Raw genomic sequence first — 27611 nt, forward strand, 5'->3', positions numbered from 1 at the left:
TATTCTCAGATTTCTGATTTTTCAGCTAAAAGAGGTTAATGTTTTGAGCGAAACGTGATTTTTTTATATATACCCTTTATCTACCGTTGTATATCATCTCAAATTCAAAATGAAGAATAAAAATCGCTCTAAATCACTACAATGGCAGTTGTTACATGGGCGAACTATCATTGTAGCGATTTCGAACAATTTAAATTCGGGATTTGAAAATCGAAGGACGATAGAATTTTTTTTTTAAATCACGTTTTTCTTAGAAAATGCAGCTTTTTTAGATTAATTATCGGTTTTAATGTTTTAGTAAAGCGGGCAATGTATGCAGTTTGCGAGGATGCGAAAATGAACGGGAATAGAAGGTGTGACTTTAAGTCTTAGAAAAAATTTTCCCTCGTCCAGACGGGACTCGAACCCGCAATCTCCGTTGTCTCCGGCAAGGTGTTTTGGCCAATTAAACTACTGGGAAAGGTATAAATAGTTCTAAACCCAAGTCGAATCACCCTCTACTATTGTGTGCAGTTCATCGTTGGCGTGCTGAGATACGGGAACTGCAAACTTTTCAACAGCTGATCGAACTCGGCGATTTTTTAGCAAATTTCAGCATTATATTTCGACGAACATTCAGCAAATATATCAATCTACCGTAAACCAGTAAGTACTGCCAGTTCGCTTGCCGAAGTTCTTTAAAATTCTGACGAAAACTTGTAAAAAATTTCGCTGACTTTGTCAGCTGTTGGATTCTCGGCAACAAAATCTAAGTGTGTAGCTAAACAATTCAAGAATTCAATCAATTACTTAAATATTTTTTTTTTAGTTGTAAACTGAATTCCTCGACTAACGACAATAACTTTTTCCCGTGCCGTTTATCATACCTAACATTGCGAGCAATGCATAACAGACGCGCTACACACAGCACTGCTTGCGACATTAGATAAAATGTAAAATAATGATTGTCGTTAGTGATATTCGGTTTTCAACTCGAGTAACAATGAAATTCATTGAAAAAAATGTACATAAAAAACGTTGCACGTATGCGGGTGGTGTTGTACGATTATTATGAAAAGCGCTATCGCTATACCAGTACCGGAGGAAACAAAGAATTCTCTTGACGAAAGAGTGGCGAGAGCTCGCACAGTCTTTTGCTTTTCGTTTTTGTATGAGGACAAGAGAGACTGAAATAAATCTTTACGCTAGCCGGTATGAATGAAATAAATGTAATGAAATTATGAGTGTAGAATGCGTCCCTCTCACCGCCAGATGTCGATACTTAAAATTAAGAGATATGGTTTCGTTTCTGGTTCTTTAGTTGCATATCTGTTCTGTAGTCTGTTTCTGTAGTTATCTTCATCTACACAGAAAAATAAAACCACCCAAATATGCGTATTTTTGAAGCAAATCAGCCCTTTTGTGCAGAAAGTTATATTCAGCACAACTTTTGAGTAAAAGTGATTTGCCTACTTTCTTTTGAGTACCTGCACGGTAGTCATCATTTAGGTAAAAATTGAATACCTTGAAACAGCAATATCAATATCAAAAACTCCATACAAATTTTTACCCAAAATTAAGTATTCGCATTTTATTGAGCTTTTGCGTTGTTTCCACCAATTTTTATGTGTATTATTTACCTAAACCAGTGAAAACATCCAGGTTTACGTAAATTTACGTTGTTTTTATGTGTTCACTTGGTAATATTTTCTTTGTGCTCAGGGCTTATTCCATAGTTACTTGCGAAAGATTTACGAGCTAGAAATTATTCCACATATCCACTGGGCTTTTCTTGAGCCAAAATTGTTACGTATCTGATGCCTAGCTCCTTATACCAGTTTAACGGAATTAGCAGCCCTGCATGTTCTATTTGACAGATCTTTTTCGATTATTTTTTCTCTTACCTCGCATTTTATGTCACTGCTAGCACGGTTAGCAGCAGCATCCAAAACACGCACACATCGTTAGGTGTAGCCAGTTCTGTCTTTTTCGGTTTTGGTTTCTCAAAAATGGCATCAATTCGTACGTCGAACGACGAGTGTTGAATGAAGAATTTAGCTAAGATGTCTATCAGAATTGCATTTTACCCGTACTAGATAAATAAAGAACAGTTATACTTGGTATAAATGCCAATTGACGGTGGAAAATATAATATTCTCGCAAAGGCTGTCACCTTTCGGGCGTGGAATTTGCGTAATTCTGAGTTCCCAATTTAAACCCTATCGAAGACGAAAAATCCCATTGCTGTAAAAGTGTGTGCGAGTTATAAAGCTGCAAATGAAGGCAAGTAGGCAGCAGAAACACGTACCAGTACCAGCTAGCTGAATGTGTTGCTTGTTCAGCGCGGAGGAAGAAGAAACGAGTTAACCCGGCGGAGTGTGTAAAGGAAGGAATAAACGGAGGATTTTTATCGATCGTTCATGTTTTGTTTTTCTGTTGTTGCCTTTCGGAGAGCCCAGTGCAGCAGCACCTGTCAGATTAGCAAGGCTGGTCCGAGTGGCCGCTTAAGTCCGAAATCCGCATGAAGCAAAGTTTCCCGGAGTAAAGTGAAATGACAGAACTGAGACGGGTGTAAACATTCTTCACATAGCAGTGAACAGACGGTGGAAACACTGTTGAAAATGTCAAAATAGAGCCACCTCAGTGAGAATCGGTCAATCGTCGGAGTGTTATTTTCGGTGTGTATGGCGTATGCAAATTGTGTCATGTTGTAGCGGTACAGCGGCAGAGCATGTGCTTTGAAAAAGTGAATAAAATTTGCTTTGTCAAACCCGGTGCTTCGAGGAAAACTGATTGTAGGGACCTTCCGGCTGAAAATCGCGACTTTTCTACCAAGCAGTCTATTATGACCAACAGTTCATCGAATTTCGAAGTTTACATGCACGTAATAGTTTGTGTGCGAACGTGAAAGGTAAGGTTTTTTCAATTTTCTCGATTGATTGTGGTTGGCAAAATAACCAAGAAAAGCAGCAATTTTCAATTAGAAAGGCCGAAAGTAATTAATATAGATGCATGAAGAGAAGCAGCTTGCTGGTCCCCATTCGAGGGGCTCAAGCAAGACTATGAGAAGTAGATGAAGAAGAGTCTAATTAGCTGGACTGATTGCTTTACCAGAAACAGCAGAATCGCTATGGAATTACCGCGGTGTAGTTTGGCTGGCAGCCTGTGGGGATTTCATTGTTTTCCTCTTTTTCGACTCGGACTATTCTCCGAGTTGCCAAATCAGCCAAAAACTTTATGGGGTTAGAGACCTGGTCGCTGCCTGGCAAGACCAATTTTGCTTTTCATTTTGATGGTTACTCCAATCACTGAACTGTGCCAGACAAATTTTGTTTTGTTTAAATGTTTATTCACTTGAGGAATCCGTCTGTGTGATTTTTATAACTGAAGTTTTTAACGATTTAGGTTTATTTTAAACAAGTGTATCACTAAATCGCAGTTTTTGCTACACAAATAAAACAACTCAAAAATCGAATGAATAAACACGGTGTATAAAATGGTTTCAATGCCTTGACCCTCATTAAATTGAACCCATTTACGGCTGGAATCTTTCTAACTTTCTATTAACAAACTTGCTCCATTTGTCATACAGAAGACAAGATACAAAAACGAACAAGGTTTTTAGGTATACCTCAGTTTCGCGAAAATAACGAAATAACACAACGAAAATAGAAATCCTGACGAAGCCGCCTAAATATTTTTTTTTTTATCTTTTTCTATTATACAATTTGAACAAACCGGAAGAAATGTTGTCGAGAGAAATAAACATAAAACCAACTTTCATGCATAGCATTCGAACTAATATCCAATTGCAAGAAATATTCAGTCGTGATCAAAAAGGCTATTGCATCATTTGAGATGCTGAGAAAGTTATTCTATCTCAAATACTAAAATGCAATTTGAATCTCAAAATTTCAAATAAATTGTTTCTTCATTTCATACAGGCAAAAATGCTCAGTAAATGTTCTTATTTATAATCAGTACATATTGGATAGCTTGAACAATTTCTAAAAAAGCAAGAAAATTTGCCAATATAGAGTTAATGTTTCAATACTCATTTCACCACTCTTATTTGCCAAATTTAACGACATATTTTCCCATATTTTCAAAGTAAAATTTCTAATCACTCAACTAAATTGAAAGGTGGAAACATTTACTTTGAATATATGGTGAAAATCGACGATAAATTCGATAAATGAGGGTGACGGGACGAAAATAAGTGATCCCTGTGGCTCTGTGGATTTCGATGTCGATCGACTAGCACTCCCACACGGTTGTGATATCTGGTTCGATTCCCGACCAAGTCGAGTATATTTTCGAGCTAGAAATCTTCTCTACTCAGCACTGGAGCACGGTGTATCGTTGTACTTGTCCTGCAACATGCAAAATGTGCCAAAAACAATATTGATAACGAGTTCTCTCAACTATTCTAGTTAATCGAGACCGCTATTAGCTTCATAGACTAGCGTGCGATATTGTTGTTGCATGAGATGGAAATGAGTGTTGAAATGAATATTGGGGAAGATGATGAACAAAACAAATCTCTCAGATGGTCTCGAGGTACGATGCTGACCTAACAAGCCAGTCGTCGTGGGTTCGAGTCTCGGCTCGGGAGAGACTGTTGTTAGTGTCAGTAGGATCGTAGCGCTAGCCCCGCAATTGTCCTGTACACTAAAAAACAGTCGGCTGCGAAGTCTGTGTATAAATAAACAGTAGGTCAAGTTCCGAATCGGAATGTAGCACCAAGGCTTTGCTTTGCTTTGATAAACAAAACTTTTTAATTTATACAATCACTGAACAGGATATGAGCAATTCCCGTTAAGACCAGACCACTGTAGTGGGTTGAAGGTGTTGAAAAGGATCTAAGTTATGTTTGTTTGAAAGCCCGTGTTGAATAAGTCAAAAAACTGCATATCGTTAATGAAATTGATGAACCTCTCGTTAACTAGAAATGATTTTTTTTTTGAGTCTACGCTTTTCGTCAAAACTTAGCTCACCAAAATTGCTCTAACTTTTGAATTTCTTTATAAAATTCATTGAACCAACATGTCATTGGAAAGGAGAAAATAGAGCCTTTTTTGCAAACTTTGTAGTAGTGGACGCTATATTGGGTTTGGAAGTCATATTATTTTATTCAGAAAAAAAATATTTTTGAGCAGGGGTCTACCCATCTATCTTAAAATATATTTTAAGTTATAAAGTAGGCAATGTATGTAATTTTTTCGAGAATGCGAATAATGAACACAGGCCGAGGATGTGATTTAGACTTAGAAAAAATTTTCCTCTTCCAGTAATTGGCCAAAACACCATGCCGGAGACATCGGAGATTGCGGGCTCGGGTCCCGTCTGTAAGAGGGAAATTTTTTCTATGTCTAAATCACATCCTCAGCCCGTGTTGATCATTCGCATCCTCGGAAAAATCACAAACATTGCCTACTTTATAACTTAAAATGTAGGTCATAGGACAAAAAATGTAATTAGTTCATGAAGTATCTTAAAATGTCTTGCGCCATTCAAAAGCTCATACTTTTTTACATCAATAATGCCAAAAGCAGAATAGATGTATGTTATTTCATAATTTTATATTGAAATGCTCAAAAAGTGAGTTGTTATTCTCTTCTCCGTAATGATTTCTTACTTTTTATTTTGTAAGTGTAAGACAAAAACATTATTCTATTAATTTAGATTTCCCTCACCTGTTCTCTTTGTTTCTTTTTACTTTCGGCTTACAAACGCGCGTACAGACTCAACGAATCTCGACGTAGAGGTACTTAACAACCTGCCCACTTGGCCTCCGCTTCCAAGCAACCACCCATCCATTCAACCAGCCTCCGCAGCAAACAGCGGTACCCATTGCTATGAGTGGGTTTTCATTCAAGAAATTTATGTGCTGCACATTCATTCAGATAAAAGCGAACTCCTCAGACGACTGTTGCAGCGGCAGGTGTTTACGCGCAGAAAAGAAGACAAACGTAATCGCACAACAAGTAATTTGACTACGAAGAAACGAAGCCTAAACGACAATGAAAACGAAACTGTGACAGCTAGCTGTTTTATCACTTGAGAAAGCTGTACTCAGGGTGAAAAAAAGGATCTACTTAAAAGTACTGAAGATAGACACCAGAACAAACATCCAATGGGGCACCAAAGAAATTTCGGAAGACGTAGAAAAAACGTACGTACATACTAAGCTGTAGTGTGTCAATAATGCCGGTCTAGATAATCTGTGATGGATTATTATTTCATGTCAATTAATGAGATCTTGTTCTTCTTGTTGTTTATGAATTTTTTTATTTTGTTTACAAATGAATAATTTTGTTTAATAAAAAGTAATAACTGGTCTAGGTAACACAATGTTTATTTTGAAACATATTGCTTTCTGTAAAGCACAACTTTATTATAGTACAATCTATCCTAGTACTGATCAAAATACATTTCAACCTGAAATAATTCTTAAGAACAAAACTGTGACGAATTGAATAATATTTTCATTTGAATTTGGGCTGATTTGGCCTAATCAGGGAATTTTTTAAACCTAGCTTTAGTATTTGTTTTAAGTAATGATGAATTGCTTTTTTAGAATTGTTATTAGCCATTTGAGACATACGGTATTATCCCAGAAATTTACTATTTTACGAATTCTTCACCGTAGACCCATTTTTTTATGTTTGGTAACATAAAAAATTACTAGAGAGAGATTAATGACTTTCAGTTTCTTCACACTTGTTGGACGTGACCACCTCCTTTACGATGGTTTGTGCTGCCTCAAACTCTCATGAACTGTGATAATCCGCCAGATGAAATTGAAATTCAGATGGCAGCACCGTCTACTGTTTGAATTTATATCCAATCGAATACTTTTTTTTCCTTTGGGGTATCAGAGTTAAGCTGAATGCTGAAAAGTATCAGGGAAATTAAGTATATTTTTCAAGCAATATGAGAGAAAATCAGGGAGTTCAATTTTGAAAACTTTTTCGCCCCATGTACGTCTATATTGAACGACGAAAATTTTGCTAAAATAAAATCAATCAACTAATACTGCTCTATTACCAACTGCAAATGATTGTTTCGAGAAAATATTTCTAAAACTATGAAATCCGAAAGCTCAAATTTATTTTGGCTGTCGCAATCAAATCCGTTGAGTTCATTTAGACTTACCTGGAAGGATAAAATTATTATCTACAACTTTGTCAAAGACATTATGCCAATCAAACAAAACGTTTCAACTATAAAAATATTTTGAATTCCTTATAGAGTGCTATATAAAAAATTTGAAATATTTCCTCAGCTAAAACGATTTAATTGATTGACATAGTGTCTTCGGCAAAATTGTAGATAGCAATTTTGTCCTTCCAAAAAAATACCATTCGAATTTTTTTTTAAATCATGTCTTTTTTCTTGATTTTTCCATGACCGGATCGGTTTCATTGTTAAGGTAATCTTTTGTAGTTTCTATAAAAAAATTGGTTTTTAAGAATGAGCTTTTTTAGATAAATAATTTTAAATTTTTCCAAACTGTTTTTCACAAAAAATATACAGTCATACCTCGATATAATTCAGCTTAATTTTTCTTTTCATTACGTTATATCGAAGCACGGAAAGATTTTTTTTCATTGATGCAAATTTCTTGATGTTCACTCAAAGGTGCGAAAAACTTATTTCCCTTCACCTAGCAGTCTATATAAAACTGTCTTATGCCCCTTTAAGACAACTTCCGTAGATAAATATAACCTTCCATGAAACATTGAAAAAAATGTCAATTTTACCCCATTTTTCGGTACTTATAGGTTTCAAAACTTACTAAAAACATTTATTCGGAACATTATACACCCCAAAAATAATTTTTGTATTTTAATTTCAAGGTTTTAAAAAAGTTACGTCAAATACGAGGTAAAAGTTACGTTATATCGAGGTAAAAGTTACGTTATATCGAGTGACGTTATATCAAGGTTGCCTTATATCAAGGTATAACTGTAATTGAATATTTTGAAAAGAAAAAATTGTTCTCTACAACTTTGGTGAAGACGCCTTACTGATCAAACAAACCGTTTTGCCCATTCAAATATTTGTAATCATCAAGCGACAATGTATGTAGTTTTACGAAAATGCAAAAAATAAACGAGAACAAAAAGTGTGGTTTAGACTAAAAAAAAATTTTCTTCGACACTTAAGCAAATGAGGTAATTGACAGTTGAATGTTTTAAAAGTGAATGCCACCAAATCAAAATATAAAAAAAATTAAAGAGGTTGCGTATGAGACACGACCACAAGGTTAACGTAGAATTACGACAGCTTGTTAATGTATTTCTTGCAATAGATTAAGGAATACACTCGATTGGGGTTAAATAATTGGATGGTCTGAAGCGGTAAACTTCAGTAAAAATTATCTTTTAACTCTCTATTTTAAATGTTAAGTAACTCCGAAAAGGGTGTTTTTGGTTGGCTTGTAGTCATTCGAAAATAATGTTACTGATTGCTGAAACAGAGTTGTTGGTAGAGTACCTCTCTATAGTCAAGAGAACAACAACAAACGGAGGGCTGTGTGCGAAGCCACGAACGCAAAGTTGGCGAAAAACTAGGGTAGGGAACATATTCTAAGCAGCTTTAGGAACCGCCTGTGTATTCAGACGAAATACTCGAAATGTGTTGGGTGAAACTAAAACAGTAGTATATCAATCTGTTCTCTATCGTTTTCCCTGTCCGAACTTGTTTTCAGATTGTTAAACTAAGTTAGCAAACTTCAACAAACATCAATCAAAGTTACCAATCGAGGGACACTATTCCAATCACCCCGAACCTATTTGAGCAGTTTCCATCTGTTTTGCAGTCGTTTTTTTTCAGCACCCGAGGAGGCTCATTTCAAGATGGCTTGACAAAGTATTTTTTTTAATTCTTTTAACACCAATATTTAGTGGTTAATTTGTGGTTTCGAAATCCAATTTGTGGTAATTTGTGGTTGAGTAACTTCTGAGAAATTTTCAGAAAACTGAGTCAAGCCATCTCTGAAAATGATTTCGCTTCAAATGAATCGGACAACGATGATATATACATCAATCGAAAGCTCTTAATTTGTGGTTCACGAAAATGTAATTTTTGTGGGCATAGTTCATATTAAAATAATTAAAAAAACTTTTATTTAAAAAACTATTATTATTTGAACATTGTTTACCTCTTGTTGTCAACACCGATCGTACGCGGCGTTGGATGAGCATAGTACTGGCACCTGCCGATGTTAGTGCTAGTGGGTTATCTAGAACATATCGACAGGTCGTTTTTTACGCGGGGGATGCGTTCCAAATTTGTATGGGCCCGCGTAAAAAACAACTTTTTTGAGTTGCAAATATAACAAAGAAAACCGTCCTAAAACGTTAAAACCTCGTTATAATATGATAGTGGCCAATCTAGAGACCAAAATTAAATATTTTAAATTCTGACTGTTTACACCAATAATTGTGATTTTTTTTAAAAACTGATATATGATCACTCGTGGCCTAAAACGGAAAACGTGATTGAAATGAGGTCGATATCTTGTACCGTTTTTGAGTAATGGAGGAAAGCAACCCGCGTAAAAAAAACGCGTAAAAAGCGACATTACTGTATACGACATAGCGTTGTCGCTGCCGTTGAAAGCTTTTTTGTTTTATTATTCAGGGGGTAGTTGTAGTAGCATATTCCTGAGGCGAGAAAATATCGAATTTTAATTCTAGTCAGGACTCACACCTTTGGGCATTTACCATGCGTTACAACCGTTTCCTACACTTTTAAGGCCCATTCCCAACCTTCAGGCATCATTCCGGTTTCTAAAATACCCAACAGTCGAATACAGTTGCGTAGTTGGTTACCAAAATATTATTATATTTATCGAAACAAAAAATTGTTCTTTATTATTATCAGGCTTGAATTTATTCCAAGAGTCAAAACGTATGTGCTAATAGATTTTAACATATAATAGATTTTGTATGAGAAAGACCAGATCACACCCCTAGGTGTATTAATTTAAGTTTTTTTTCAAACAATCGGTAAACGGCAAAATTACATTTCCGGAAATGATTCGACCGAAGATCGAGAAAATTACGCTCGCATGTCTACGTAAAACTTCACTTATTTTGAGGAAATTTACGTAAAACACACGGAGGCTTGTCAACTACAAATATCTGCTAATTGATCAACATTTGCATTTCGCAGCAAATCTGCACATATAGTATCCCTGCTGTTTACATACTGTTTCACCTAGAAATACTCAGAGGAAGAGATTCGCGGTGAAAAAAATCGCCAATTCGGCAACTGGGTTTCATATGTCAGAGGTGCCAGATCTCTTCTCAAAGCGCAATGTTGACTAACATTCGACTTGTATGATCGGTGGTGACGGTGAAAGTCCCTAAGAACAGTGAAGTGCTTCGAGAAAACTGTTAAGGTGATATATTTTATGTTTATGTTAAATTTTATACACCTTCACTTATTTTGTTACCTATACACAAGGTTTGTTGAACTCCGGGTAAAAATCACTCACAGCATTCTTAATTCATTCATTGGCAATAGAACAAAAAATCGTATAGAAATAAACACGTTCTTTTTTGTACCTGATTGCAATACCTCTTAATGTGGTCAAATATCTTAAAATAACAATATAGTTCACTTTCGAATTTCCCATATATTTCAGTGAAGACAGACAGGGAACACCCCCTCTTGTGGTGAAAAAGGTAACTAAACTCATTGCACAGTGGTACAGTAAGGCAATTTAGGTGGACATGAGATTTTCCTGGCGATTTTGGTTTGCGGTTTAAAGCCATAGTTTTTGTAAAAAGCTGTTTCTAATACATAGTCCTCTATTCATGTGCGAATGAGAAATAAAAACAAACTAACTTGGTTTTATTTGCATAAATAATTGTAAACATTCTTTGGCAAACTTGTAGACCAACTAATTCTAAGTAGCTTTGCAAAGAAACTTTTTTGTAGACATTAAATTTGGTTTCCAAAAACAGTCGTTTCGCTCTATTTTTTCAATTCAAATTTAAAAACAAAGTTTTCTTCGGTAACTTTAATAAAAAATACGCCAATTTTGACGAAAAAGCATGCCGATATATTGTACAGATGAAGAGTTTTCAATATTTCCATTTTAAAAATAGGCCCTTTTGATATATTGATGCCTCCGTTTAGGGCAAACAAAAATAATATTTTTTGGTATCATTTGAAAGAACAAATATTGGATAAATATTGTGAAGTTTAGTTGATCTATAACTGTGCCGATGAATGAATACATTTATTTCTGCATGAGCATGAGCATGAGCATGATTGACCGCCCGCGGTTGCTACTCCGTTATTGCCAGATCAGCTGTAATTACACAGAGAACCAATGGGTGATGTTTGGGACTAACATTCATCCTCAATGTGTAAAAACTGGTGATCTTATCTTTATGTTAGGCGATACCAGCGCCGGCCGCATCCGAATGCAGGTCAAAGAAGGAGTGTGTATGGGAATATGTTGACGTGATACTCGCTTTATTGGAAGCCGAGAACACCTCTGCACTTCCACGAGAAATCACTGGGATGTTGGAGAAAAGGGTAGGGTTTGCAGCAGATTTCGTTTTGGTAAACGATGCGCTGAATTCGGGTACCGGGTTCATAGCAAATATCGCGCCTACAAGTTCATATTAACCTCCGCGAAAATTATTACGCGATTCGAACTCGTTCTGTTTGATATACCACCGAAAAAAGGGCACGCGAGAATACCGGAACTGCGATTAAATTAATACAGACTAAAATATTCGAACATTCCCTCAACAAATCATCATGCAACTACCGAAGAGAGTCTCCCATTGGTGTATCTCAGCCGACTACACAATGTTACGAGAGCTACGAAAGTTCTATCCACGTTAACGTCTCGACACTTCTATTGTTTCCTCCAAGAGGTTATACCGAAAACTACATCGCGTTGATAATCTATCTGTAGAAAACACGAACTCATGGAAGGTATCGACGTGACATTCGGACATCTGTTTATGAAGTCCTTATACAACTACCGAAACGTATCTCCCATTGATTTATCTCAGCTGACTACACGATTTTACGAAAACTACTGGAGTTGAGTCCACGTTAACGTCTCGCCACTTCTATCGTTTCTTCGTGAAGGACCCTCTTTATACCAAAAATTATAACGGTAGATATTCGGTCACCCGGAGATATGGCTTTCTGCTTAACAGGTCGACTAACGACATTCGTCTGTTCTTAAAAAGCGATTTCCTAACTTTAAGGCAGAACCGAAGCATCATGCACGACCGCTCTATTCCTTTCTACCGATGTGGACGCGTATGGACGCGGCGTTTCACGTCGTTTTTTTTTTTTTGTTTGTCTACGCAAGAGTCGCCTTTCAAATACAAAAATTGGCGAAATTCCATGCATCCAAAGCCCTAATAATTTGAAAAATGCAGGTACACATATTTGCCAAAACGTAGTCTCAAATTTGCGAACAAAACGCCAAACTAGCCATAATTATAAAATAATATTCAAAACGACTATTCAAAAGCTAGAAAAATAGAAAAATAGTTAGCATCGATTCTGGTTAGTAGCAAAACTTACATTTCAAACTCTCATAATCCATGTGCATGTTTACCAAAACAACTTTAGCTATTTTGTTTAGTCACTGTTAACAAATTATGATCCAATGGGGGTCTCTATCACTAACGCTATTTTGTGTAGAACAATACGCGTGAAGCCGGGTATTCAAACTCTACTTCTAACCGTGGTTTAGTTTCGACTCCATGAATTTTATCCCAAAATGGCTACTTCTAAATATTAAATGCACGCGAACACGAATAGACTGCTTGTTCACTATCCCATTGATCGAATCCTCCAGCATTTAAAGAAAAATATAATAAAATATAAAAGGAACGCTCTCACCTATGTCATCCGGATCAGATTGGGAATAAGTTTAGGCTGTTGCCTGTCCTTACTTTTTCTCACACAATATTTAACCGACACTGTGGTTGATTAGGCGGAAGTTTCACAACCGATCTCAACTTCTAACAAAGAATGAATACATTTATTTCTGCAAATAAAAAAGTTAGTTTTTTTATTCAGTCGATTTCAGGACCACCCTTATTTTCATTTGCACATAAAAAATAGACTAATATAAGAAATAAGTTCTTAGAAAAAAAATTTACTCTAAAAACCACAAAATCGCATCGAAAAACTCATGTCCGCCTACATTGCCTTACTGTAGTACCACTGTGCATTGTTGTTGAATTTCTGTGAGCGTTTGACCGACACTCTCACACACGAAACTGAATTTACTCAATTTTAGATTTAGTTGACTCAATTTCATACTTTCACAGAAAAAAAAACATGTTGCAGATTTCATGCGTATATTGTTCGTATGTAAAACCAGTGTTGCTGATTATCACTTCATTACACTGCAACCGTTGTCTGCAACCAGAAGTACTCAGTTCAGTGGCAACAAAGCATGCACTCATAAATGAAACGAACGCGTTGATTGTCCCGTGCCATGGTGAGTGACTCACGTATGAGAAGTTTTTTTTCTCTTCGCACCATCTTCGCTTCGGACCTGATCAGATCAATAGGGAAGACAGAGGTTTTTTTTTCCGCTGTAATCTCATCACTTAGAATAGTCAGATGATTCGCATCATTCACTTCATTTGCATCGTTCGCACGATTTGCATCAGTCATATTCTTCGGGGTTTTTTTTTTGGGTGAACCGAAGCGATTAGCTTTCTCCAGCCAACAGTGCTGCGTAGTTGTAGTTGTGAAAATAGGAAGAGTCTAGCAGTGATGAACTGCCGCGTGTTAAAAACGAAGATGAAGGATGTTGTGGAGGAAAAGGTGCTGGTACAGGGGCAATAGAATATGGGTGCCTTATCGATGCTTTCTGTTAAATTCATTTCATTTGTTTTGTTAAATTCATTTTAAATTTCAGAAACCAATAATCAGTTGACTTCAAGAAACATAAAAATAAAAACATACATTGAAAGAAGGTCATTTTTTCCTTTTCAAACATCTCGAACAATACGTGTGAACATCTAAACTAATTCCTTAAACTATATTCCGCAAAATTTATTTTGTCAAGAATACATCCCTTCTCAGATGTATCGAACACCCTATTCCATAAACAGATAATTCGCTTGCCCACCCTAGGCGGCGACGTTTGCTTGGGTCTTGTACGAATCTATTCTTACCAAAACCAACGGTGTTTTTTTTCCTTTGCAAACGTCATTGGTCTTTCCCGACGCTTCGTTCGCTTCGTTAGATTCGTTCGCTTCAGCTGTTAGTCGAACTGATGGTGAGTAACTTTTTTTCGGGTGGCTGAATGTGTTAACTCAGTGAGATACAATAGCAGGAGAAGAAGTAAAGGATAGAATACACCCAAACAGTTCAGTAAGCACTGTTATTCGCACTTAATGATGCGATAGGCTGCAGCTCTAGTACCAAGTCACTAGTGAGCAGCGACGATGATGAATCATGAATGATTGTGATAATCAGCAACTTTGTGTAAAACTAACGCCATTACGGGAGTTAAATATTGATAATATAATATATGTAGCTTATCGAGGCACGGAGAAGAAATATTCAAATAATCAGGTCACGACGTGTAAATGGTAAACTAATCCCAAGTTGCTATATACGTGGTTCCCTGTGTAACTTCACTAGCTCATATCCATCATGGAAAGCAACTACGAAATGTGCGGCCGTCAAGCTCAAGCTCAATAATTAGGCCACGAAGTGTACAATTAAATGAATGTTTCAATTACCTCGTGGAATAGATATAAGGAGAAACCGCACAATGGTTGTCAATAGTCGTATATGGTTGTTGTGCAACTTTTACCTTAGATAACACTTGAATGTTCTATCAATTTAACAATTTAGGTATGGATACATATAATGTTGTAATTGGTTTAAAAGCTTTAGTTATATTATATATAAAAGATATTCAACAAAACAAACATAATTAGTGATAACAACTGTTATGCAAAAACTATTATTTAATGTTTAGTTTTCTTCGTTTTGAAAGTATTTTTTGTTTTTTTTATACCTCCGAATTTTTGCTCTCGAGTTCTAACCTTCGTATTCATCACTTGCAGCTTTGCTTTAACCAGCATATTTATGTATTTACTAGCTGACCCGGAAAACTTCGTCCCGCCTATTTTTGTGTTTAATTTAATAATTTTCAGCGTTCCAAATTCATTGATTTCTTGCGATTTGTTTATATCGTTTGAAATTATTGGTTTTATCGGAATGACAACATCCTCGACTTTTGCCTTTAGTACATCACCTTTATTCCGGAAATACTCATATTGGGTGGTATTCAGTTATTTTCGTTGTTTTCCAGAAACTGAAAGTGGTCATCTTCGAATTCAAGATGGTGTCCAGGGTCAATGCTTGGCTTCTATACATTATTTCGATTACGGAAATATTCATATGCAGTAGTATTCGGCTGTTTCCCAAAAGTTGCCATCTTACAATTCAAAATGGTGTCCGAGGTCAATTTTTAGCTCCATGCATCATCCTGGTTGAAGAAACACTCATATTGGGTTGTTTTTGGGTTTTTGGTTCGGCAGTTTTCCAGTCACCAAAAGTCGCCATTTTACAACTCAAAATGTTGTCTGAGGTCGATTTGTGGTTTCAGTGCATCATCACGATTTCGGAAATACCCACATTGGGTGGTATTTGGTCATATCTCGCTGTTTTACAGAAACCGGAAGTCGCCATCTTGGATTTCAAAATGGTATTCAGAGACAATTTCTGGCCTCTGAGCGTCATTCTGGTTAAAGAATCTATATTAGGTGGTATTTGGTCATTTTCGTCCCTTTTCCAGTCACTGGAAGTCCCCATCTTACAATTCAAAATGTTGTCTGAGGTCGATTTGTGGCTTCAGTGTATCATAACAATCGCGGAAATACCCATATTTGGTCATTTGCCGCTGTTTTTCAGAAACCGGAAGTCGCCATCTTGGATTGAAAAATGGCATTTGGAGACAATTTCTGGCCTCTGAGCGTCATTCTGGTTAAAAAAAAACACCCACATTAGATGCTATTTGGTCATTTTCGGCAGTTTTCCAGTCACCGGAAGTCGCCATTTTACAACTCAAAATATTGTTGGAGATCGACAAACGTACAAACCGTGGAACACCACCCATGGATTGCCTCATACATAGGCGAACTTTATTATTATAAAATAGTCGGCCGAGTCCACTTCACAATAAAATGTGCATTTTTTTCGGTGTACCCATTAGGGTAATATTATTGTCAAAAGTTACTCTTTTTCGCATGTCGTGTAGAACAAAATCAGAAGTGGCGCACCTAGCGGTCGAAAAGGTGACTAACGCTTCTGTCAATTTCAATTTGTCTTCATAATTTCACGTAAGTGAACTATATTGGTATTTAAGATATTTGATGTGGTGTTACCTTTCTTGTTCGTTTGGCTCCAATTTTGACTGTTCGTTTGGCTCACCGCATATCTCTCCCTCTGAGTATCTCTAGTTTTACCATACTCATCACTACACGAAAGCTTTCTGAGAAAAAATCATCTTGATGGTCTACCAGCGCCGCGTACGGTCGGTGTTGACAACAAGAGGTTAACAATGTTCAAAAGTTTAAATAATAGTTTTTTAATTATTTTATTATGGCTACATTTTCGTGAACCACAAATTAAGAGCTTTCGATTGATGTATATATCATCGTTGTTCGATTCATTTGAAGCGGAAACATTTTCAGAGATGGCTTGACTCAGTTTTCTGAAAATTTCTCAGAAATTATTCAACCACAAATTACCACAAATTGGATTTCAAAACCACAAATTAACCACTAAATATTGGTGCATAAAGAATTTAAAAAAAAACTTTGTCAAGCCATCTTGAAATGAGCCCCGAGGGGCTCCTGAATGGCTGCAATACAGGTCGAATTGTTTCGAATATTGATTTCTGTGTGATTTCATTGTGAATAACGGTATTTCTTATATTCGTAAGACAGCTAGACAATCAAAGTTTTCGTTTCCATCATTGAAATTGTCGATATCGATCAAAATGCAGGAGTTTGATGCCTGTTTTCTTTGACTGATTAAAATAGGCGCTACTGCTTAAGCCGTTCCTTACCCTACATTACTTGCAATGTAGCATTCGAGGGCGATTGCAAGTGATAAGTTCGAAGCTAACTTCTCGTTTTTAATAATCCTTTGTATGATAGACGTTAAGGTTACGATAGACTGTCTTGCATCAATATGTTTATGTAAATAACTTTCGTCCAGCACAAAGAATAACTCTAGGAATAATGTGGTGGGCTTGAAAAGATTCAAAATAACATCTGGGGTCGATTTACGGTCTTCGGATATTATCCCGGACTCATATTACTTGGAGTTTGGCCATTTAAGGCTGCTTTTTAGAAACTGGAAGTCGTCATCCTGAATTTCAACATGGTCATTCAAGTCGATGTTCAGACTCTAGATATCATTGTGGTTCTGGAAACACTCGTATTAGGTGGTATTTAGTCATTTTATGCTGATTTTCAGGAACCGAAAGTACCGTAAATGCAACCTTGGATTTCAGAATAAGTATGAGTTATGAGCATTTGGAATTGGACAATTTTCGTGACGCTCCTCATGTTTTTGGCATTCCGATTTGCACTTTTATCGACTTGATTCTACGTAAAAAAATAATATCCATATTTTGTCGATAGCGTCGAAGTTTAGATTGTCGAGTCAAAAGGTGTGATTTAACCTTGTCCTAGAACGACATATTTTGAACTTATCTTAAGAGAAGACAGCTTTCAGAAAAAAAAAATGTGGAGAATCGTTCCGAATAAAAAATTCATAAAATTCTCACAGAAAAAAAAAAAACAAATCAGACGAGCCACATCCAAGTTTTATTTCCGAGTTTCGCACATTTCTGGTTCTCTCCTCTATTTATATAGGGTAACGCAATGGCTCTATTATCGTCAGGTTTTTCGAATTATCTCCCGGGGGTTAATGAAGTCATAGAGAACTAATCTTTTGCAGGAAGATGCTCTGCTTTATGAAGAACCATTAACGCTCTATGACATCATTTACCTCCATGACGATAATAGAGCCAATACCCTACATAGATTATGATTTGATCATTTTTATTTATTTTTTATTTTTATTTTTATTTTTATTTTTATTTTTTTATTTCAATAGAAATTTCAGAAATTTAATTTTTGTGTCATTTTAATTGTATAATGATATAATTTTCTGTTTCGGTGGAATCTAACATTCCATTTGAAAAGAATCTAAACAAACCAATTCCAGTCGGATACGCTTTTCTACACTCTTGTTATACCTATATAAAAAATACATGTTCTGCCAGCATCAAAAGCCGATTATTTATGAAAAAATTGACTTCTTCCAGCAAAAATATGTTAGATATGGCAGTTGTCGTGCGAGTGACAGTTGCGGTTTCGGGGGACGCATAATCTGAAGATTAAATTGAATTTGAAGCTAATGCATTATTCTCCTCGCTGGGAAAGGTTCCGTCACTTGACGAAGATTCTGATTATTAAGATTCGAGATTTAGCTACTATTCACTTTGCTAATGTTTTGAATGTTTTGAATGAAAATAGAGTAGCAAATTAAATCATTTAATGTACGGCTGTTAGAACCAACAGTTCTGCAATAATCCTTCAATTGTCGACACTAATGATATTAAGGACAGTTGTTTTATAAGCAAGCAGTCTTTTGTGATTCCGCATACCCACATGGTATGTTTCACAGTCGTTGGCTAATCTTCCGCAAATGGCCGAGAAACCAATCCCAGCGTGAGCCCCTCTAAATATGCAGCTACTTAGTAGCGCCTGTGCGAAACCGATTCCTGCGGTGGACATTGCGCACGCCGTGACTTTCCATCTTCCGTGCTGCCCCATTCACTCCATGCTTCGGCGCCCCGCAGCGAAAGGCTGTGTACATTTACAAAACTGCTGAATATTTAATGTATGTCTTTTTTCTTCTCCGATTTTCTTCCATATATGTCCGTCCTGGATCTTTACACGAACGACCACAACGGCCACCAAAACAGAAACAGCCGCTTAAACCCCAACTATAACTACTACAACACCACTCACGCGGACAAAGCTTCACCATCCTCACCCAGTCACCTCATAAGAGGTGAATGGATTCATCACGTCACCCACTGACCGATTAGCTAGCCATACAGCTACAAAAAATAAAAATACATCCTGTTTATCGAAGGAGGCCGATAACACCGGAGAGCAGTTCCAGCAAAGAGTTGATACTGTGATTTACCTCGTCTGTATTTAACTTTCCGCGTTAACCTGACGCTGTGTTTTGTTTACCGTGTGATATTTTAGCAGATAGTGTCATCTGCAAAGAAGCTTTTTGTATACGTAGAATTTTATGTTAAAATTGGTGTTAAAAGCATTTAATTAGTTTCTCACACAATAAAATCGAAAGCAGTTCGTGAAGGTCGTTGCATCGATACCGTCTACTGGTAAAGCTAACCAAGTAAAACTAACAAATCGCACCCACGGTTGTGTGCGGTCGCAAGTGTGCACATATCCTGTTTGCAAGGTGACGGCCGGAAGTGACAAGATGGACAGTCCCGGCGCTGTTGGAAGGCGTCGTGGAAATTCGCGAATTAATGCCGAAGATCAAGCGCTCGACCAGATCGCCAAGGAGGTGAGTAGACTTTCGGTTTTGTTTACGCTTTTGCTTTAACTTTAATTTGTTCGCGCACATGAAAGCGCACATGCGTAGGCTCGCGATTGTGTGCGGAAAGAAACTTCCCGTTATATATCTATTTGTCGGACGAACGTGATTTTTACGGCAACTGGTGATGTTGGAAGTTTCTCCAACCCTCTAATGTCCAAATTAATTGTATGTTATTCACATACAGTGTATTTTTTCGTCATTTGTTATTTCTTCTATAACCTTTTCACAATTTCCAGATAATTTTATATATACACATATCTTCAAACATACCCCGTCAAAAGGTGAGTTCGGACAATAAAGGGTTAACCTTAAGGAAACACGTCGAAACTGAAACGGCGGAAACCGTAACGACTCTCCTCCCTCTGCTATTGCGCACTTACTGCATCATGGAAACCACGTTCACAACAAGGTCTGATAAATATGAGCTCACAATTTGGTCGTTATTTCTGCGAGAGGTCAATTTTTCACTTGCTTTGCGCATACTTTTTAGGTAACGGCACTACCAAGTGTCAAATCGATTGTAGTTAGTGCATTAGTGCAGTTAGTGCATAGTTAGTTACAAAACTCTCCCGAGTATCGTTAGAATTGGATGTTTATTTATGTTGATATTCGATTAATTGTTTTCACACTGCCACTGTTCTGTTTTTCCATTCTAGTCGAGACGAGAAATCATTGTTGATTTTGGTGAAACGTAGCATTTGCTCCGATTCACCTCTTAAAGTAAAAATGATGTGCAAATGTCAATAAATAAAATGTTGCAACATTTGGTCATGATTACAGATTAGTACAAAAAACGACATAGGTTTTATAGAAAGGAAAAATCATTGAACGTAAGAACTTTGTAATTTTTACGTAAAAAATTTGAAATAGAAAGTTAAGTCAAACTATTTCTCTTTTGATTTTTTATTCTGACTTCTAATTATTCGTTCGAATAAAGTTATGTTTTATCAATTAAAGATACCAATGTCATTATCAATGACTTTCACGGAGCCAGTTTTCTTCATCTGTTCTTGGTCATCATAAATTAGCTTCACTTTTTTTAAATTTTTGCGACTATATCTCTTGATTTAAATAAGGCTGAACACGTTTAGGAAGTGACTTTAAGCTTTTTTGTTCACAACACTTATTTGAAACGCCGCAATACAAAAAAAATTAACGGCGTCATTTAAATCTAGTGTCTTAATTTTTAAGGTAACCTGAAAACTAAAAGCAAATTTTTTATCCCCGCTACCAACAACGAGCTAAATTTAATTCTAAAATTTAAAAAAAACTAACATGTTTTTTTAATTGCTGATTCGTTGTTTACTGGGTATCTTGGTGTTCCACTGAAATGATAAACGTTTGGCGCAGGAGATAATTCCAAAGTTTCATGTACAGGGTGACAAAGACGTGAAAAATCTCAATATTTCAAAGAATAAGAAGAAAATCTGAATCTGGCTTTCATAGCTTTATTCAGTAACTCATAAAGATACTTCACAGACGATATCTCGGAATTACACCACCTTTCTCTGATCGAACCAGCTTCAGACGTCTCGGAAAGTCGTCGCAAGCGGCGCGCACGTGCTCCATCGGCATCTGGTCACAGATTTTTGTGATAACTCGCATGAATTGCTCCAAATTTGTTATTTTATAGTCGTTCAGCTTCGACATCATGTATCCCCACACGAAATAATCCAGTGGATTCAGATCCGGAGACGACGGAGGCCATCCATTCTTCGAAATGAAATCGGTCAAGTTTTCCTCACACCACGCCTGAACAACCTTCGCGGTGTGGGATGGGGCGCCATCTTGCTGGAAGCAGTAGTAATCGTCTTCAAACAATAGTTCAGCTTGAGGCAGAACATTTTTATTCAAAACCGTGTCCAGGTAGTACGCTGCGTTGATTTTGACCCCTTTATCGATAAAAATAAGAGGTAGTTTACCTCTCTTCCAAATGGCTCCCCAAACCATCACTGATGTCTTATTTTGGAACCGGGAAACGTTCAGCTTGTCCGCAGGAGCTTGCTGGCGGCTCACACTCCAAACTCGATCATTTTGGCGATTGACTGTTTGCTCCAAAACGAACAGCTTCTCGTCCGAAAAAATAATCTCGTCATCTGCGCGCCAACCGAGCAACTCCCGCGACCGTTGGTACCTCTTGTCCTTTGTAGCTTTGGTAACCCCATGAACCACCTGTTTTTTGTACGGTGTAAGTTTTAAATCCTTGCGCAGAAGCAGGCGAATTGATTCTCGGTTCATTTTAAGGTTCCTGGCCAGCTTCCGTGCAAATTGGGCGGCATTCCGGCGAATCCGGTCTTGTATAATCTTTTTCAGCCTTGGAGTTCTCACAGACCTTGGTCGTCCAGATCGTGCCTTGTCCTCGGTGCCTCCGGTCTCTAGGTACCGATTTATGGTCCGGTACACGAACTTCCGGTTGATTCCGAGCGGTTTTAGGTGTTTGAATATGTGTCCGGGTTTGTACCCTTTCATATATTCAGCGATAACAGCTGCTCTTAACTCTGCCCTGGCTCACAACTCAATGTAAACAAACTGCACAGAAATGAAACTCTGCCACTTTGGGCAGCAAAGTTAATCCTTTCATTTGACATATAGATGGCACCAGAGAGATGCAACGTGTAGGTTACAGACGACCCCAAAAAAGTGTGACCGGACTTTTTCGTCACCGTGTATTATAGCAAAAAAAAAACGGGACATCAAGTCCATGATTCTTAACGCTTAATTTGGAATCTAGCATATCTCCCAGATCTTTAACTATCGTATAACGATTCAAAACAGATTCCTATAAACTGCTGTCGTGAAGATACATATGACGAGTAGTATTGTCCTTCGTTATTTGTATACGATTGATTACCCGCCGGGTTCGTCGTTTTTATGTCATATTTTTATGTTATATTTTTTCAACTTGACCTCTCTGGTAAAACTTGTGTTGACCAGTGTAATTATAATTATCATATAACCACAAAAATATCGGATATCGACAATGTTTGCTTGTTATGTGTTATGGAGCGTCTCTTCAACCAAATTCGATAATGATGAATGCTTCTGTGATTAAATTCTGTTGCTTTGATTGAAAGACACAAAAACTTTGGGACGCAAAAATGATTTTAGAGGCGAAAACGCATAAGCTTTACAAACATTTGTGGAAAAATATCCAAGTTTACTCCAGGATTCTTGAACCACGTTTTTTCTACTTGATCAAATACAGGGTGTTAGGGAGCTCACTTAAAATCCTTTAAGGGGTGATGTTAAGGAGAGGATCCTTTTAATGAAAAAAATCCTTCTACGCGTATGGCTAAAATTTAACTACTGCAGAGTTATTCACTTTTTTCAGTTTTCGATTATGTTTGCCGAGGTCTAGCACAAGAAGTATGATAGCTACCTCAATTATATAGTTTTGTTGGAAAGCTGAGAAAATTTCGTAATAATAATGGCTTGAAAACGTCAAATTAGAGAGAATAAGATGCACCTAAATAGGAAAAAAGTGGGAAATCAAATGATTTTTGAAAACTTAACTGAAATTTTCTCTCTGAAATGTGTGATAAACACGAATTTTGTTGTTAACTAAGTTAAACATTGAAGTCTACTCTACAAGTTGTTCTTTGACACCAAACATCTAACTCTTTTAGTTTAGCTGCTATTTCACTTTAAAAGCAATAAGCTGCGCCTTCATTCAACGACGCACAGTGCGTTGAATGTATGGGAACGCGGGACAAAAATCAAAACAGTCATTTTTTCAATTGGTGTGACACGAAAAATATTTAGTACCGATGAGAGCTACAATTTGCATAATTGGCGAATGTCAAATACGTAATCGCAAAAATGTCTCAAACGCCATTTTATTGTACAGAAGCATGAAATGATAATTTTCCCAGAATTAAATCCATTTCGAGATAAAAGGCTTAAAACCATTTTTAAATAATTTTTAGGCGATAAAAAAGTGAACTAAACGCCATCACAATTTATAATTATTTTTATTCAATTCCCTTTTAATAATGTTTATATACGGTTTGCTGCTGCAAAACATTTAGACATCATGAATCCAGGAGTGTTTCACGTGTTTTACACATAAATTACGTGTTATACATAAAAATAAGGGACAGATGTACGATGAATTGCTCACTCTTGGTTCCAGAGGTATCATTCGAAAACGCGAATTCCGGTTGAAAGAGCAAACTTGAGCAATGAATCACTTCCAAAGTTTGAAGGATATTCCAAATGAGGGGAAAAAGTAAAATTCAGAGCGGTACTTTGAGGTACTTTTTTTGACGATCGATTTGAATTTCAAAGTGTCTTTTTTCTCTAAGCATAAAGAAGCATGTCCAAAAAGCCTTTAAGTTTCAAATACGCTATGTTATGTCTCAATAGTAACATGTGCAATGTAGTAGTTACATGCCTCTACCATTGCTATTTGGGTTTTAACTTGAAAAGATTTAGAATATAATAAAAAATTAATTTGACAACTAAGACAATTTTTCAAAAATAACGTGTTTCTTGAATAGTTGAAACCACTTCACAGTAGATGCGTTTTATAATCGTATGGGTGAACTTACAAGGTTAATAATATCACTACAGTATGTCTCAAACATGTATAAAACATATCAGCATATTAAATTGGTTCAATAAGAAATCCACTTTTTTGATTTTTGTCTATGGAACGTAGCACTGTGCGACGCATCTACGTAAACACAGTGGGCAGAAAATTGTGAACCCTACAACAGTAAATAAAGGCGCAACTTTTTGATTTTAAAGTGAAATAACAGCTAAACTAAAAGAGTAAGATGCTTGGTGTCAAAGAACAACTTGTACAGTAGACTTCAATGTTTAATTTAGTTAAGTACAAAATCCATATTTATCACACATTTCAAAGAGAAAATTGCTGTTAGGTTCTCAAAAAACATTTGATTTTACATTTGTCTCTTCCTAAGTGCTTCTTATCCTCTCTTCTTCGACGTTTTTAAGACAATATGGGTTACGAAGTTTTCTTAGCTTTCCAACGAAAACAACATAATTTCGCTAGCTATCATAGTTTTTGCGCTAAACCTTGTTAAAGGCAAACATAACCGAAAACTGAAAAAGTAAATAACTATGCAATAGTTAGATTTTGGCCATATGCGTAGAAGGATTTTTTTCATCAAATAGGGTCCTCTATCACCCCTTAAAGGATTTTGAGCTCCCTAACACCCTGTATATGCAATGAAACGACAGTTGACGTCGCGTTCTTGACTTGTTTTTATAAGGGAGAGATCTGCCTTGAAGGACGTTTTATAGGAGGATTTTCAGGAACTCTATATCAGAAGCAAACAAACAATCAAATCGATTTTTTTCCTGTTGGGGGAGGGGTTTTGGACCACTGCGTCCATTTATTTGAACTATTGTGGTATACCCCGGTTTGCTGTACTGCGCTCCAAGCTTGTCTACCACTCATTGAGGAAGTGATAGACGGCGAGCTATAGCGAGATAGGTGCCAATCAGGAATAACTTGTTTTATGAAACTAGTTATCCTGACTGGCAGCGCAGACCAGATTCCCTTGGGTTCTAGGGAGCCCTTATTGAAGTACTGAAGTCTGCGTTCAATGAGTGCTCCGCAATTGCAGAGGAAATGTTGGCATGTCTATACTTCCTTTTCAGGCAGATATTGGCACATTTTATAATGGCGGCTATTTCAGCCTGGAAGACTGTTGCATTTGGATTCATAATTTTGTATCACTGACGATAATCTCCCAAAGATTCTCGCGATACTGTTGAATGCATATGAACTTCGATACAATAAACACTATCGTGTTCGAATCATTGAGTCTTCTTCTATGGTTTTCGAAACACTAAGAAGCGAAAAACAATCAGCAGCGTTTTTATGGAAAACTTGTACGCGAGTGAAAATAATTGGACGATACCTGATGAATCAAAGAACACATTTGCATGAAATATTGCTAGTGAGTAAAACTTTCCATGCATGGTTCTAGGACCGTACACTCCCGCACCTGTTACGATCCCCATTTTTGAACCGTCAGTATAGAACTTGATCGATCCATTTCGAACGCTAGGTCCTCCCGCACCCCATACTGAACGAGAGGGTTCATACACCGAGTATGGGATGTCGTAGTTGGATCTAGATTCCATCCAATCACTGTTCATGTTCGTTGCTGGCTCAGCAGGTAGGAGATTGAAGACCTATCTTATCCCCGTCCAATATCACCTTTAGTCGTTTGGGCTTATGTGTACTTTTCTTGGCCTCTAGTTGAACGTATTGATTCAAAGGAAGTAGATGGAGGATAGCTTCTAATGCTTTAGAAGGTGTACTCCGCATTGCTCCGGTAGTGGCAATACAAGTTAGTCGCTGAAGTTTATCTAGCTTTCTCGTTTTCGTGGTCTACTTGGTTCTCGGCCGCCATACTAACGTAGCGTAAGAAATTCGAGGATTTACTATTGCGGTGTACACTCACATTACCATTTTTGGTTTTAAGCCTCAAATTCTTCCCACCATCTTGGAGCAAACCCACAACGCTGAGTTTGCCTTGCTTATTATTGAATCTAAGTGTGCGTTCCAGGTTAATTTTGTATCTAGGATTACACCGGGATACTTAACTGAGTCGGTTAATTTCCCCCCACTAAGATGTAGAGACTGCAGGAGCAGTTTTCTTTTTTTTTTTGTGAAGGAAACAACTGATGTTTTTGCTTGGTTGATGCTCAGGCCTTTTTTTTATACATCAAGAGCGTGTAAGGTTTAAGGCCTACTGCATTCTATCTGATATCACATTGTCGAATTCACCACGATCCACTATAGCTAGGTCGCCAGCAAAGCCCACAACTTCAAACCCTTCTGCCAATCGATTTTGAAGTGAATGAAGTTTTTTTGTTATAAATTTCTACTAAAAAAGTATCGAACAGTTCAATGTACTGTTTAAAAAAAAAGAAGCTCAGCAATACAGAATTTCTGAAAAATTTTCATGGTTTTATGGTCACACTGAAATCACTTTTTACGCTGCTAAATAGCATTTTTTCATTTAAATTGTAATTATGTAAAATATATACACCTAACACAAACGGGAAAGATTTTGTTATTTTTGAGCAACATTTTATTACTTTTTCTGTCTTATGTCCACATTAGACAACAAAAAGTAACGAAATATATGACGGCTACACGCTTGCATGTGTTTTTGTAGGAGAATCGCATTGCATGTGTAATCGAGACTTCACTCGCTGTATTTGTATTGATGCACCGATCAGGTTCATTCCGGTCCCCCGTATTCACACATAAGCAGAATTTCACTGGTCAGCATCAAATATCTAATTAGAAAAACCACTGTTTTGTTCCCCAGTTGAATTGAAATGGAAATATGCAATACCGTAGGATCAGTTGAATTGAAATGGAAATATGTAATACCGTATGACCAGAGTTGCCGGAGTTGCGGATGTTGTTCTGAATGGTCACGAGTTTTGTATCTTCAAACAAGTCTAAATGAGTTTCGTGAAGTGATGAGTGCGTGTTTTCAACTTTGTTGCATCCGGTTAAGGGAAAGCAAATGTCTGTGTTTTGCTCTAACGAAATTTACAGATCGTGATGTAACTTCATGATGCATATGAAGTCTTAAAAATATTCAACGTTTGCATACTGTATGACGGGGAAAAAATGATACTTGACGGCTCTTGCCATTTTTGGCACGGATTCTCAACGAGCTCTTGTATAAAGTTTTTCGACAAGTGGAAATTTTGCGTGTGGTTGTATAAAACAATATCGCACGCTTAGCCTTGGGGCTAATAGCGGTCTCGATCAACCAGATTAGTTGAGAGAATTCGTTATCGATATTGTTTTTGGCACATTTTGTATGTGTAGGATAAGTACAACGATACACCGTGCCCCAGTGCTGAGTCGAGAAAATTTCCAGCTCGAAATGATCCTCGACTCGATCGGGAATCGAACCCGATATCACAACCGTGTGGGAGAGCTA

The 27611-nt window shown here is 37.0% G+C and overlaps 1 protein-coding gene across 2 annotated transcripts in view; it reads left to right on the plus strand.

Moving 5' to 3' along the window:
• Nucleotides 1-1923: 1923 nt before the first annotated feature.
• The window catches only part of LOC129718222 (leucine-rich repeat flightless-interacting protein 2), a 113672-nt gene continuing 87984 nt past the window's right edge, over nucleotides 1924-27611 (plus strand). Inside the window, exons 1-3 of one of the 2 annotated variants that reach the window (XM_055668782.1) lie at nucleotides 1924-2890; nucleotides 5724-6154; nucleotides 19013-19632. In XM_055668782.1, coding sequence (XP_055524757.1) covers nucleotides 19546-19632 — 87 coding nt within the window. In that variant the 5' untranslated portion in view covers nucleotides 1924-2890; nucleotides 5724-6154; nucleotides 19013-19545. The remainder of the gene's footprint in view (nucleotides 2891-5723; nucleotides 6155-19012; nucleotides 19633-27611) is intronic. The other variant, XM_055668783.1, reaches the window with a different exon arrangement.

This window comes from Wyeomyia smithii, chromosome 1 (assembly GCF_029784165.1).
Source record: "Wyeomyia smithii strain HCP4-BCI-WySm-NY-G18 chromosome 1, ASM2978416v1, whole genome shotgun sequence".
NCBI lineage: Eukaryota > Metazoa > Arthropoda > Insecta > Diptera > Culicidae > Wyeomyia > Wyeomyia smithii.